The sequence below is a fragment of the Aptenodytes patagonicus genome, chromosome 13 (genome assembly GCF_965638725.1).
Source record: "Aptenodytes patagonicus chromosome 13, bAptPat1.pri.cur, whole genome shotgun sequence".
Classification (NCBI taxonomy): domain Eukaryota; kingdom Metazoa; phylum Chordata; class Aves; order Sphenisciformes; family Spheniscidae; genus Aptenodytes; species Aptenodytes patagonicus.
In genome coordinates this window covers 19,394,926-19,410,637 of record NC_134961.1, presented here as the reverse complement: position 1 = coordinate 19,410,637, position 15,712 = coordinate 19,394,926, and the positions used below count along the sequence as shown (strand labels likewise).

Here is a 15,712-nt window from a genome sequence, read left to right as displayed (position 1 = left end):
TTAAGTATGCATTGTTTTCTAGTATGCTAAAATGCAATTTGGGACCTTATGTCTAAACACCAAGTTCTGACTTTTGGTGTGGGTAGCAGCTACTAAAACTGCACAACCAAAAGGTTCTTTTTATCGCTTGAATAATGGGAAAAGTTGTCAAGAGCCTGATAAGCTTTGGACTGCAGTCTTACTAATGTGTGTTGTATTTCTTTTTCCTGATATTGCGGCTTTCCTTTTATTTAGTAGATTACCAGTCTGTTGCCAGTAAACTGTTTTTTGTTTTTCCCCATTGTTTTAAGATAGAGTGATTTCTACCTCAGTATAAATTACAGGAGTTGTGTATCTGATACTTTTTCTTGGCCTCAGTGATTGCTCTGAGTTTGAGTGGTTTCTGAAGGAGCTATCTTTCTTCAGTGACTCAGGCTATCAAGACTAACCCAGCTGTCTGACCCCAGAAAGGGGCACCTCATCCAATGCAGAATATGTGATCTGACTTTGTCTGAGACAACCCAGGCACTAGGACTGAGCACGTGAGGTGAAATGAAAGAGCGTGAGATTCCCGTGTTATCCTATGCTTTATTACTTCGCTGGCCTGTTGTGCTCACTTCCCTCTCCCTTCTTGTTCTTAGAAGCAGTGGCATGAAGGTGAGGTGATAGTCACAGGGTCTCCAAACTTACTGTGAAACCTGGAGAGTCTCTCTACCTCTCTCTTAATGTATCATTAAGGTTGAAGAGCTGGAGATTATCCACATTGCAGTCCTGAGTGCTATGAATTTCTCATCCTTTTGACTGTAACTGCTGATGCATACAGACACGTGCCTTCAGGTCTACAGACTCTACTGTGATCTTTCCTCACTAATCACTGAAGTAATAACAACAGAGGTGAGGTTTGCTGGGTTTGGGTTATGGTTTGTTTTTTGACTTGCTAAAAGTAAAATTTTTATCCAACAAGAATGACAATCTGTTCAGTGCTCTAGCTTTCAAATGCAGAAACTACAATTAATGTAAAGAATTGTTTAGCTAACCCCTAAATTTATCTTCTTCATTTTGTTTATTTGTTGAAGCATTTTGAAAGAACAGAAATGTAATAAATACCTATTGTTGTTACATGGTATGTTTCATCTTTTCTCTGTGTTTGGTCCTGAAGCTGAAGCTTCCGCCCAGCTTAAGTGGCAGATTTACTTTACAGTCTAGGGATATAGATTACCAGTGACTTATGCAGTGATCATCAAATAAAGATACATCAATCTTGGTTAATAATAATGCTTTGTTTCATGTTTATTGAAAGAATAAATTAGGAACGTAATGTAATTCATAGAACCTGAAACATTTTAAATAAATATTTTTATTCCCTCTACGTTGAATCCAGACAAACTAATGCAATTAGGACATGCATCATTAGTATCTAATAATTTGCACTTCCATAATGAAATATATTACTAATGAACTATATCATTAGTAATTAATAGAAAATTTTGCCAGTTAACAACAAAATATAGAACTGCAAGGTGCCTTTTCTTGCAATCTTTTTTCCTGAAGTTTCTTAATCTCTAACTTCTGAAGTAGAAATTTATGAAACCATGGCTAAAGCGTTGCCTGAAGGCAAACTCAAATTTAATAACTGTAATTATTATTTTGAAATCTATTGTTCTATACATGACAAAATAGCATTTAATTATCCTAACCACTTTATCACTATGATTTGTCTCTCCTTCCATTGTTCAACTGACCTTTTTATGTAAGATTCTACTAATATTTTCTGCAAGGATAAAAGCCCTCAGGTTTGAGAATAACAAGTGACAAGTAATGAACAGTCTGCTGTAACTGGCCTGTATTATTATGCATTACTAAATTGCATTTACTATTGCCAGCAGTGGACACGTGTGTGTACGTGTGTGTACGACTTATTTGCTACCTAATTGGTGTTCTTTTCTGTGTTTGTCACACCCAACCCTTTTTTGTTTTGATCTCATACCTTCATTCTGAACATCACAATATTTGATGTTGAATGAATCATGTGATCATGGAAACGTCTCAGCTTTGCTTTTCAAAGAAATATACGTAGAAACATGACCCTTAAATTTTCACAGAAGAAAACTGTTAAAAACATAAAGTGTGATTTATTTATTTATTTATTTATTTATTTTAAATACATTGATTTCTGAAGCTAGTTGCATGATGTTTTGGAATTTAAGTCATAATTTCAAAGCCTGTGATGTTTTTCAGCATGAGGTTTTGCTCTTGCAAGGATGATGACAGTTGGATTTTTTTTTTTGTAGTTCTACCCATGTTTTCTAATATAACTGTGTCTGTTGGGGCAACTAAATGGTTGTGGTTGAAGGGAATTGATAAGGATATTGGCCGTTTTGCCAAGAGGGAGACCACGTGGATTCCTTTACAATCTTCTCTTCTGTTTGATATAACCAAACTCTAGTCTTGGTCTCCACTTAAAAAAAAAAAGTTAGTATGTAAAGCTTTGTTGTTGTTGTTGCTCTTACACCAGCTTCATCACCTCCCATTACCTGAAAAACCTGCCCCTAATAAATCTTCCTCATCTTCTTTTTAATCTCAGTTCACATCTTTATTTGGTCTTAACAATTATCTTTTTTTTTTTTTTTTTTTTAAAATATGGTTTTATGGGACTTGCATAAACAGGAATCTTCAGAAATACAAAAAAAAAAGAAACTGGAAAAAAGATTTCTCGCTGTCCTGCTCTATTATTGAGGTCTGAACAGAGCACAAAGGGAATACTTTGTTTTACTCTGATGACACAACAAATGCAATTCCAAATTAATTCATGGCAACACTGTGAAACCAAAACTCTGGTATGAAGTTATCTTCCCCTTACTCCCCCTGCCTCCCTTTTGTTATACTTCCATTTGAAATGGAAAACTGAGACACTGAAAACTGAATGGAAAGTTAACTTCCAGTGACCCTTCTGTGCTGGATAACTTTGTTTCAGCTGGTTTTTACTATGCTAGGACTGTTTTATTCCTCAGCTTTGGTTTCTTCATTTTTGTTTTATTTCAGCTTACTCTTTTTAGTAATAGACTCACTTTTGCTGTAATGTGCAATGACATTCTCTTCAGTATTCCTTGCAGGCAACATAATGCTGACCGTTAACTAGCAGCTAAGTGTTATTAGCTTGGTGGCTCAAGGTCACTCAGGATATCTTGCTTCATTTTCTGTTCTTGAGAAGGAAAGTAGCTTGTGGAGAGAACATTTTTGAGATGCATCTTGACTTTAAAATTTACCACTTTTGATCTCAGAGTGCAGAGGCTTTATGAGAGCAATAGACTTTATGGGTATGCATTAGGCCAATAACATGATAGGTCAGTAAGTTAGAAAATTTCCCTGTAGTGACATAATGTTTCATAACTCCCTATTACCTTCTGTGGGATATGGTATAGGCAGTAATTCCTTTCCTTTTCTATGCCTACTGTGGAAAATTTGATTATTTTTTTTTAGTACCTTCTGTCAGAGGATCTCAAAGTGCTTTACAAACAAATTAAAAACACCTATGAGGAAAGTACAATTATATTGCTCAGGTTACATATGGGGAAATAGGAGTGTGAAGGGGAGACATAGGCAAGGTTACGAAGTGAGACAAAATGAGGAGAAGAAGAAACAGCATTACAAATATATTTTGCTTTGCCTATTCTGTGGCTTCTTGCAATTTTTATTTTTTTTTTTAATTTATAATGATCATGTGAAAATATTTTCCTTGAAAGTTTAAGGGAAAAATTTGTCGTCTTCGTAGGAAGAAAATTTATCCAATTTCTTTAACGTTCTTCTTCAGGTTACTGTGGGAGGGGGTTACTGTGGGAGGGAATTAATAAGGGTATCAAATAGTGAAGAGCTGATAAGAAGCATCATGGAAGGACCGACTCAACTACTGGCATCTAAGATGTAGATATATTTATATACTGTTTCCTTTCATTGTAATCCCTTTTCCTAATGTCTAGGAGCTTCCTATCAGTGAATATGAGTAAGTGTCATTTTTATTCCCTTGTGAAGGCATCATGCAATCTGCATTGTTTTGTAGAGTTTTGAGATGCATTTTTCCTCACATTAAAAGAAATTAATTTTTTTATGAGGGAAGATCACTGACTCCAATGGATTGGTAAGGAAGTGTCTAAATTGTGTTTGGATATAGATTCAGAGGAATCTAAGGAAGTTTTGAGCATTAATGAGCCTTCTCGTGTCTACTAGAGTAAACATATGATTCCTGTTTCTTCTGCCTCTTTAACTGTTGTACAAATAGTAAGGAGTATTATTGAACCATCATATGACAGGACCGCATAGAATATAGAGGATTGACTGTAGAATTCAGAAACAAGGGGGAGTAACCCAGAAGTGAGAATAACGAGCTGTTCCAAGAATAGTATCCACCTGTCACAATACGCCAGAAGTTTCCACTGATATCTCAGCTTATGTAAGTCAGATTTACATGATGCTTCTTGAGTCTTCCTCAGTACAGAGCTGGAAGTTTTCAAAACTTCCACAAAAGGGTAAAATTATCTAAGGTGTGAGGGATTTTTTTGTTGTTTGTTACCAGAAAAGTTACTTGAAATCCATGACTGCCTCCCCCACAATGATTTTAATTCAAGTTCTGTTGCACTCTAGATATCCTAAAACTCAGAAACTAAGTTGAATCAGACCCATAGTCTAAGTTGTTTAGGTATCATTTATTGTTGTTCATATTACTTCTAGTGATATTTTTTTAAATCAAAGGATTTTTCTTTTCCTTTTCTTAATTTATGTTCTTTTCAAGTAAAAGCACTACTTATGGAAAAATAGGTAGCTGAAACTTGCCCTAGAACTTAACACACAGTGTTAGTCAGCCTAATAAATATTGACAATTCTAATGTGAGGAAATACTCAGAAATCCAGTCCATTTCCTGGCACGTAGACTGACACAGTGCGAAGTCTTGCTGGAAAGTTTCATAGCATTTGAATGATCATAATGTCAGTGCTATTACTGCTCTCTTGTTCTTTCTGTCACTGACATGTAATTATGGAATTTCACAACTGAAGTGATGACAATTGCTCCTCTGTGTGTGTGTGTGTGTGTGTCTGTCTTTCCCCTTAATCCAACTCTATCTAGCAATCTGTAATTTGATAAAGTGGAATTGAAATGACAGGCATGACAGAAGTGCCAAAACAATAATTTGACCTCCCACTGAAGTGTCAATGTGTTCGGCTGCATGACTTTTACACATGCTGAATACACATAAGGGACACGGATAGCATATTTATTATGCTACAATACCTGTTAAGGCAGAATGCTAAAAAAAGGTTTTGCTACACTGTGTCTTTTTGCCAATGTGTTCCATCTTTAACCATTACATTTTCTATGCCTGTACTACTATGCATAACCATGATTGCTATTGCACATAAATTACCTTTATTTTGTTAGGAGAAGATTTTTTCTGAATCTTCATTTTGAAGATATTTGGATAAATCTTGAAATTATAATTCTGTGGCTGTGTAGCAAATTAGTTCTTGAAGAGACTGTTTATTCTTTACTTTTAAGGACAGCTTTTTCATATTAAACCCCTTGGGGGAAGGTGTCAAAGAATGAAGAAAGAACCATATAAAAGGTACACCATTTCTTTTTCCAAAGTCCTTTAATACTGATGACATACCTAGTTCTCATTTACACAGAATATAAATTTAATCCCTGTTACAGATAAGCCTGTGTTGTAAACAAATTTTATCGAGGACATCAGTCAGCAAACTGGCAAATTCTAGTTACAGTGTATGCAGAATACGGAATATAAAAATGTATTTTCTACAGTAGCTATATACTGATAATTTCAATTTCATTTGAGAAGAACCTTCTGGAATGAGTGACTTGCTAGTTAGTAGTTTGAGTAGTTGGTACCTTTGAAATGTCAGCTTTTCTTTGAGGTAGACTGGAGTTGAAGAAATCCTCAAAATATTTTTGTTTAAAATCTGATTTCAGTCTAAATTCAATTTAGAAGTTTCTAAAAAGAATCTATGAGCACTATGAGCTATATTATTCTCTATATACAATATAACAGTTCTCTGTTACTATTACATATTACAAAGGGGGAAAAAAAACCCCTCCTCTTTGAAAAACAGTGCTAATTTTTATCCTTTCCTGTGACTAGTAGTCATGCCTTTCAGCCAATATTCTTTCTAGCCTTTTTATTTAACGCTTTGGCATTAAAACATGCCTTTGTCTACTGTTACATTCAGCACTGATGTTTGCACTATGTGAATTTAAAAACCGGGAAGCAATCACAATTCTTTTTGAACTTTCTCTGCTTTGAAATAAATTGCATTAGGTATATGACAACTTCCTGCTAATAACTCCTAAAAAGCTCACTGAGCTAGAAGTAGCATTCTGAAATATCTAATACTTTTAGATAGATTAATAATAATTTTTATTTTCACTGAAGTAAATTTCACTGAAGTACATGTATGCACAAGTTACTTTGGAATATATTCATATGTACTGTACCTGCATTGCATACAATGAATTATATTTTACCTGGGGACAAGGAAGGGGACAGAAGAAAGAAAAGTTTTAGCTTTACTATTCAGCTAAATGTAAAATTAAAATACTCAGATTCAGGGCAAAAAAAAAAATCAAGTGGAGAGGGAGAACTTAAGTCTGATTTGATGCTAATTATCTGTCAAAATTAACTGAAAAATAATTCATGAGAGACTAAAGCCTTGTTGAACTTTTGACTACATCTGGCAATTAAGTTTTCAACAGGTATAAAAACACAGAGGGGGAATTGGCTTTTGAAGTTATACAAAAAAGGGAAAAAAACCCACAGATCTATTAATATTAGCATGCTGTGAATGGGAACATGTCTTGGATCTTCTCTGTATTTGCGAATGAATAAAACTTTGCAGCAGTGGGGCAGTGCAACTTTTTCTACTATGTAGTGAAACATTTCCTTTTAAAAGGTGTCTGTTTTCTGGTAGTGTAAGCTTTTCATAACCCATACTCTACTGCATCAGTAAGGTATAGTTGACCTTAGCAGTGTTGTTAACTATGTAATTTTCAGTTATTAATCTGACCTACCAGATTCTTTGCAACATGCCAGATACCAAGGCCACATTATGCAACGGCAAATGACATGGGTTTAAATATATTAACTATATCTCGGTGTGTAATTTTATATTGTATACATATGCCAAGGTGTTTAGTGGTCATTGTTGCTTTAGAGAAAAGCAAGTTTCAAGTTGACATTTCCTTCCCTATCTTTTTTTCTTGCTTTTTAATAAGGATGTGGGAGACTTCATAAAGAAGGATAGAGTTAACAATATGTACAGACAAATCACCTTATTTACAGATACTTCTATGTGTATCGTCAGTTACGCTTCCTAACCCCAACAGCTGGAGGGGCTGAGCAACAAGGAGAAGCACTGGGTTTCTGTTAAGTGCCTGGTTCACTTTGTCTCCCACAGTTTCTAGGAGTGCCCATAATAAAACCGCCAGGGCTTTGGGAGCACTTTCAGACTGTGACCCTTCATTATGTTTCCTGCTGTAAGCCTGAGGAAGCCTCTTAGTTTTTTGAGTATTTTTTGTGGACCTGGTCTAAAGAGCACTGAAGGGGGAAGGGAGTCCTACATTTACATGAACAAAATTATCTCCCTGTGTTAGGCAAAACAGTCTCAAGTCAGGGACTTTTCTTTCCTTTAACTTACTGCCAAGCAACACAAACCTTCAATCGATGAGGACAAGAAGAATATACAAACTGGGAATTGGGTCCCTCCGAATTCCTCTGGCGAGGCGAAGGGCAATATGGGCGGTTGGGGTGGCCTGCATGAGGGTGCCGTGCACTTCAGTGCCAGGATGACATTTTGGAGCAGGGCAGTCACGGTTGAGCCCGCCGTGGGGGTTGGCAGGGGGTGCAGAGCTGGCTGGAACCGGTTCGGACCAGCTGGCGGCAGGTGCTGACTCCCGCCCACACGGGGTGTCACTGCGCCCCCTCAGCAAACCAGGCATCTCCTGCGCAGCACACTCCCTCGCAGCGGAAGGGGATGTGGTGTGTGAAGGTCCCAGGAAAGCAAACAAAAATAATTTGATAAACAGCACTTAAAATTTTAAAGGGCATGCACTGAGGTTGTTGGAATTACAGAAAGCCTGCATGTTGTAGTCTGGAGACTACAGGTACATCATTTGTTTTTATATATGAAGTTGAATTACACATCCAGAGAAGTAACTAGAGGAGAAGCTGTGCTTCACCCTACTAATGAAGGGTGTCAAAGCCACTATGCTTTTAATCGTTTTGCTTTTTAAATATTTTTTTTGCCTTTTTATGCTTTTGCCACTTGGTAAGAATTCAAAGGCACATTAACCAAAAACATAGCTGGACATTAGAGACCTTTATTTAAAATAAGAAATACATATGTTTCATACAAATTAACTAGAAATTATGTGCTAAATAATGGTTTAAAAAGTCTGTGCAGCAGCTAGCAGAGGCTGAAGACCACTTAAGCTATTTCTTCACTTTCTTTCCAGCTTCTACATGTGCTTGTATGACTGTGCATTTGGAGATGTACACCACCTCATGCTGTCATCTTGTCACAGAAGCAGTGAGAAGTTTTGCCTTGCAATGTGATAAAGTTTCTGTAACATGAACTTATATTCAGCTTCTTGCTGGGAGCCAGGGCTGTTTTTGTAGGCAAATGCTTCCCAGCATAGAAGTTGAGCAGAGCTTTGCCTGCAACCGGTAGCTGTTTTGACTTCTTTTTAACTCTCATGTTGAATTTTCCTTGTGGAATAAAGTTTGGAATTTCAAGAATAGGGAAATTAAAATTTTAGACCTTAATGATTAAAAAAACTTTTCAATTCATCTGTTTGAGCTGAGCCACATGTTCCTAGTCACTACCTATTTTAGTAATCTGGAGCTTCACTTTTTTTTCTTTTGGACATATGAAAATATAATCACTTTGTCTCACAGGATGTTAGTTGTCTTTGATATAATTGCTTAACATTTCAACTGGATAAACTTTTTAAAAATTTTAAAGCTAAGGTCAGTTTTGGGAGAAGGCAAAGGGGAAGGGAAAAAGGTGTGTAGAATCCTTCTTACCTCTGATTTTATGTACTTAAATAATTAGCCTGAGTTTTAAAGTGCTGGGCGTTCAACTTAAGTCTTTGTTGCAAGCTGTCATTATTACCTTCACTTATTCTTGCTCAGAAGAATAAGTGCTTTCTGTCTTTGGAAAAAAGTATAATCAGTTCATTAAGCTAGGTGAAATCTAGCCATGATGACAATAAGTGGAGTAGGTCAATGATTGCCGGGATATGGAGCAGAAATACACAGCAGAATAACTCCTAAGAGAACTTTATATAATGAGGCCACTGTAGGAAGCTACTTATGGTGTTCTGCACTCATAGAGAATCAGAGAATTTATCCAGCCGATAAAAGTACTTATTCTTGCATAAAGCTCCCAGATGGTCACATTTAGAAAATGTGTACTTTTCTTACTTCTGTTATGCATCAGGCTTATTGATACGCTTTTTATTAGACAAGTAATCTTCCAGATGTTGTTTCATTAAACTGAGGTACAGAGATATTTTCCACTAATTTTCTATTCCCAAGTTCTAGGCAATGCATTCTGGGTTTTTTTTGTTTAAAATTGCAGGACAGCATTTCATATATTAAGTGACGCACAGATTGCACATTAGCTGATTAAACTTACCAGAACAGCATTAATAGAACATTTGCTAACTTGTCTTTTTAAATTCTCCAAAAGGTAAAATAAACAAATATACAAGTTGTAATTTATAAATATATACAATTTCTGTGGTTAATTCAAAGTTTTAGAAAATGACAAACCTTCCTAAAAGAGAAGATAGAGGGATTGAGGAGCCATAAAATAAATAATGTATTTTTTTCTTGACTCTGTGTGTCTAGATAGTACATCTGGGATGTATTGTGGGAACTACATTGGACTTGGAAATGTTTATTTTCCATACAGAAATCTCAATTCTTGGAAGTACATACACTTTAAAAGGAAGTGTATGTCTAAAAGCATTGAAACCCTTTTTTTTTCTGGCTGAAAACATGGCCATCTGTGCTTAGCCTCATAAATGTTCTGTTCCCGCCTTTTAATTTTCCTTGCAGTAAGGAAAAAAAGCCACTGTTGACTTCACAGGTGTTTGAAATAGGTGTTCCATTTTCATGAAGTATCCTTAAAGAGCCTTATTGATGAGATGGAAGTCTAGAGGTTATGTATTTCTCCAGGAAAAAAGTTGGGAAAATAATTTCTTCTAAATCCTTGTAGTAGAGCTCATGTTAAAATAAACACACAACGGTGTTGCTATATAGGAGGTTGCAGTTGCTTTCTCTTCATTTAATCAGCATACCTGACAGCCTGATTTCAGGCTGCTCTTCTATGGTGTTAAGGTTGCATAGTCCAGTGTACTCTTCACTGAAACTAATGCCTACGAAACTTGGAAATGGTATTTGGAATTTTGTGTGAAGAACTTGATGCAGGCAAGTGCTTTACTGTTCTAAATCATAAAATGGAGAGAGAGAAATAACATTCCTTCTGTATCAAAAACTGTATCACTATGGAAAGTTTAAATTTTAATATTGAAAATTGAAATCCTTTTAGGAATTGAACTACCTCTTATATTTTTGCATTTTTTTCCTTATAACCAGTAACAAAAAGTTTCTTACAGAAATATTTAGGAATATTAGGTATTAATCATTCACTCTAATATGTAAGTACCTTTTTCTTGCTACTCCATGTCATCAACATGATTATGGATGAGAAAAGAGGTGGTATATTGATTCTATATGCATATGGGCTAATGGATAGTACGCCTACAGCAATATCTGAATCTTTCAGATAGTCTGCCTTTGAATTTTACACCATGAATGTTCAGCTCCAGAGGATGGAGCTCTGTGATTCTTCCTTTCTATTAACCTCCACTGTTGGTACGCAGGTGTGGTACAGGATTTGGCTAGCTGTAGGGGTTCTTTTCAGGAATTGAGACTGTCTGAAAACAGTGATGCAAAACAAAGCATTGCTTAAGCTTAACAGCAAGACCACAGCAAAGGGGAAGGGAAAGAATGTAAAACCAAAGGACTTGATACATTGTGGTGGGTTGACCCAGGCCAGCAGCGAAGTACCCCCACAGCCACTTGCTTGCTCCCACCTGCCCAATGGGATTGGAGAGAGAATAGGAACAGCAAAAGCAAGAAAACTCATGGAATATAGACAGTTTATTAACTGATAAAAAAAAAAACCAACAACAACAAAACCCACAAGTGATGTAGAGGCAGTCACTCACCACCTCTCACAGGCAGACTGATGGCCAGCAAATCTCTGAGAAATGGCCACCTTGGAAGACACAACACCCCCCTCCCCATTGACACCACCCCTGCCTTCTTCCACTACCCTAGTTTTATTGCTGAGCATGATGTTACATGGTATGGAATATTCCTCTGGCCAGTTTGGATCAGCTGCGCCAGCTGTATCCTCTCCCCATCTCTTGTCTGCCACTAGCCTGCTCGCTGGGGGGTGGGGGGGTAAGAGGGTGTCAGCACGAGCAAAAGAGAAGGCCTTGATGCTGTGCAAGCACTGTTGTAGCATAACCAAAATATTGGTGTTATCAACACTGTTTTAGGGAAGATATGTTAGGAAGGCTCAGGTTGCTGAAACTGTTTTTTACAAAAACAGATCTCAACAGCAGAACAGGATTCCTATGGCCAGTGAGAAAGCTATGCTTTCACCTACTCCTAAGCCAGCAATCTTTTGTTCATACATATAGTATTTATTTATTTATAGCTGAAAGGAGTCCATACTCTTTGAACTATCTCCCTGCACTGCCAGTGTTTCAGCACTTCCTTGGGAAGCAGAGGACGAGTTTACAGGATATTAATGAATAGGGAAAGCCTTATGTCATTTGTACTTGAGTTTAGACTTCTACTATCATCTAGGCATAAATTGATCAGATGGCTTTCCAGAGTACACGCATGGCAAGATTATCAGTGGCAGATTGTTTTCAGCATATTTGAAGGGGACAGACTGAATCAGACCATTGTTTTGTTTGCCAAATTAATATCTGGGATGTAATCCAACCTGATTAACAGGATGGCTATGATTGGATCATGAAAGGGTAAGCAGACATTTGGAAGGCCTTTTTTATACCTGCTGGCTCTATTACTTTCTCAGTAGCTTGAACACGTGCAAGAATATGCTTCTATCCAGTAATCCAATTCATTTCTCATTGATTCCAGTTTGTCTTTTTATGTTGTATTGGATCTCTTGCCAGATAAATCTTTTCCCTGTTGCAATAGATTGCTTTTTACAGCTGCCTGGACGTCTGGTACTGGGCAGTTTGATCAAAACTTCCTCATTCAGTTACTTCAGAACTGACTTCTTCAACACTGATGCAGAATGTCTTTTCCTCTAATGAAACCTATTATTATAAGAGCATTTATACTTAAGTATATATCCATATGTGGAAATTTGAATATGTATGCATGTTTCTATTGTCTTTGAAACATTGCTGATGATTCTTATGTAAGGAGTAAAGTAAGAGTTAATGGATTTTTTTTTTCCCATTTTTCTTAGAGGTATGTTTTATTGTCTTCTGGTTTGATGGGTGATATAGAGACTTTATGGTTTATATATAAACCGTGTGCTTTCCAGATTTGATTTATGTAATCATAGCAGTTTTGCACGGTTCAGCTGAAAATTTCTTCTTGTTGATCAAGGTCAGAAAAATCCAGGGATTCTGCCATTTATCTCAGCTGCTTGAGTACTGAAATAGGACACCCAGGGCAATATTAAAAGAACTAGTGTAGAGAGATGTCTCTCTGTGGCATACTTGCTGTGTAACAACTTTTTAAAAAAATCGGGTTATTTCTGAAAAATGCAATATAATTATTGAAAGAAGAATGCTGATGTTCAAAGTCTAAAAGTAAAATACTCTTTTTTTTTTTTTCCCCCCTTCCTGTCAGCAGACTAATGTACAAAAGAAAGTTAATTTACATTTTTTTCTGGATAATGATAATATGCATACTATGCAAATGGCGAAGTTTTTATTTTGAATCAAAAGCAATGCCATTTAAAAAAAAAATTCTGATCTCTGTTACTGTCTTTCATTTTCAAGATTTGATAAAGGTTGAAGACCAAGGAACAGAGCAGGTTGTTTTTTACATGCGTGAATTGTCTGAAATCCAGTAGGGAACATATATTTCGGCAAAGTTGTTTGGTGTGTTCATTTCATACAACTTTGCTTCACTGTGGTCTTTTCCTGAACAGCTAAATGCTTAGCGCATGACATAAGACAAGATTTGCAGGGGGAGGTAAAATCTTATTGTACTAACTGATACCACATTGCACCAACTCATTTTTTTTCCTGGAAAACATTCTTTGTGCCTTAGGTCATCACAGTTGCAACACTGTTATTGCTACCTCCTGAAAATTTTTACCTTTGCAACCAAAGTCTCACATAATTTTATCATATTGCTGGCCTGTATTTCCTTTGTCCTTTTTTTCTCATATATGCATGTATTATTTTATTTCTGCTAAACAGATTCCAGTATGTCTTTGATTCATAGTAATACCCTGAATCAAGCTATGCTTTTTAACTTTCAGATGACAGGTGTGGTAGGTAAAGACTAGTTAAGAACACATTTCCTGGCTTTGCCACTGGCTCTTTAGACCTTGGCAAGTGAATATCTTCACCATTCTTTTCTGTAGCAGTAAAACACGTTCCTAGATAGCTTAAGAGGGTTGGTTTTGTTTTCTGGTTTGATTCCTTTTCGCTGCTATTGAAGATGCAAAATGCTTAATCAGTTTATTTCTAACTAACATTGGGAGGAAACGTCTCATGAAAGTATTTGAATAGTTTTGAAAAGCAGCAAAATAGAAGAATTTTGCCCTTCTGTATTTGTTATATTCTATAAAATGCTCTAAAGAACTGTGACGCACTGTTTATTAAAATGTAACAAATTTTCAATCTTCATTACACAGTCTAAGTAAAAAGAAGTACAAAAGCTAAGTTTAAGACATTTAGAATACAGTACTGCAGCAAATCAATGAGAATATTAAAATTCAATAGCATGCATAAAAGTAACACTCCATCTATTCATTATAGCTTTATTTGTATCGAAGTCAAAATCTCCTTAAAAGCGTCTCTCTGACTAAGGAACAAATTTCAACTACATGAAGCTGTATTTCATTGTTTTCAGTTATGTGAAGTAGGAAGCCTTCCTTTTTTTTCTTTAAAAAGTGTATGCGATTATCTGCCTTTAAGAATACTGTAGATTCTATAATTCAGGTTTGGGATGAACTGATCATAGAATGGTTTAATTTTTTTGAAGATATTGAAATAGGTTCAGATGCTCCCTATAGTGTTTCTTCTCTTACTATGATAAATAATTAACTTCAGCATTAGTAGAGACATATTAATAACACAAGAGAATGAGATTGCAATTCTTGTGTCTCAGGGTTCTTTTTCTTCTGCTTAATGAGTCTGATTGCAAACAAAGCTTCCCTCCCAAAAGTAATTGTTTTCCAGAGGAATAATATGCTTGATAAACTCAAGGTATCCTTCCAAGTGAAAATGTTTGAGGAAAGAAACTTTGGTGAATCAAATGGCATCTATGAAGTGCACTGTGTGTGGTCAGGGCTTAATTTTTAAAAAGCTCAGCAGTTCATGTTTAACTGTGCTGGTGATAATTTAAGGTTCGGTACTGTCATGCAAAAACACTGTCTCAGAGATTGCTCTTAGTGAAAATTAGTTACAGTTTGCAATTGTAGGGGCTAGGAACCGGGTGCGGTTGATGGCCACGTGATTTATTAGTTGTCATGCATCCCGTGCAGATACCTATATGGAATTGTTTGGACTTTCCTTTTGGTCCTGTAACACAAATATCAACATGGAATGGAATTCAGGAAATAGAGGCCAAAAACATCTTTATCTTATTTTTTATGTATTTGAGTTCTAACTTACCATTCACTGAATTCAGCAGGAACTTCGTTTTTCGTTCCTTTTATTCACGTCATTGAGCACTGACTGTCAGACCAGAGCCAGAGGCTGGCATGCTTAAGTCAAGGCCTTAAATGGAACATATATACAAAATCAAAGGGCTTGCTTATAAAATTCTCTAATGTCAGTTCTGCTCCTATGGAAGATTGCTACATTATAGATCAGTGGTTCTCCTTGGAAGCTTGTCTGGGATTCCAAAGTTTTATTTTGAAGGACTACTTGAAAGGACCTTGGAAGAGCCTGGAGGAATGCCTGCAAGTACCTTTTTTTTTTTTTTTTTTTTTTTAAATGCACACCCCCAAACAACAGCAACAACAACAAAACCACTCGAAACTTCTTGTATCTTGTCTATTTCCATTTTGTTGCCTGATTTAGTCGTTCCTCCAACTTAAATATACTGAGGGTCGTGATTAAGTAAGCCTTCTCAAAGCACTAAATGTAATAGTATGTGCTGGTTTCTTTTAAAGGCACTATAATCCCTTCGTAAGTTTAAAACCATGTGTGCATCTTAAGTACTACTTTAGAGTGACAGAGTTTTCTATCAAAGTATGTTAAACCATCTTGTCTTCTACCAGCCCTACTACAGTCTTGGTATTTAATACGTTCTTGCCTGATGCTTTAGTCTACAGTTTTGACATGTTAATTTCCCTATGTATTTTTTTATAAAAGACTAAGCTATTTCATATATGCACAGATAACGTGTTTTAGAAATAAAATTTG

General features: G+C 36.2%; 1 protein-coding gene across 10 annotated transcripts in view; it reads left to right on the top strand.

Annotated features, from left to right (window-relative positions):
* RBFOX1 (RNA binding fox-1 homolog 1) overlaps nt 1-15,712 on the top strand; it is a 1,372,937-nt gene that overhangs the window by 732,172 nt on the left and 625,053 nt on the right. Inside the window, exon 1 of one of the 10 annotated variants that reach the window (XM_076351300.1) lies at nt 723-873. The exons of the other annotated variants lie outside the window; for them this stretch is intronic. Within the exon in view, the coding sequence (XP_076207415.1) occupies nt 793-873 (81 nt within the window). The 5' untranslated portion in view covers nt 723-792. Of the gene's footprint in view, nt 1-722; nt 874-15,712 lie in introns of those variants that run through there. 10 annotated transcript variants of the gene reach the window in all.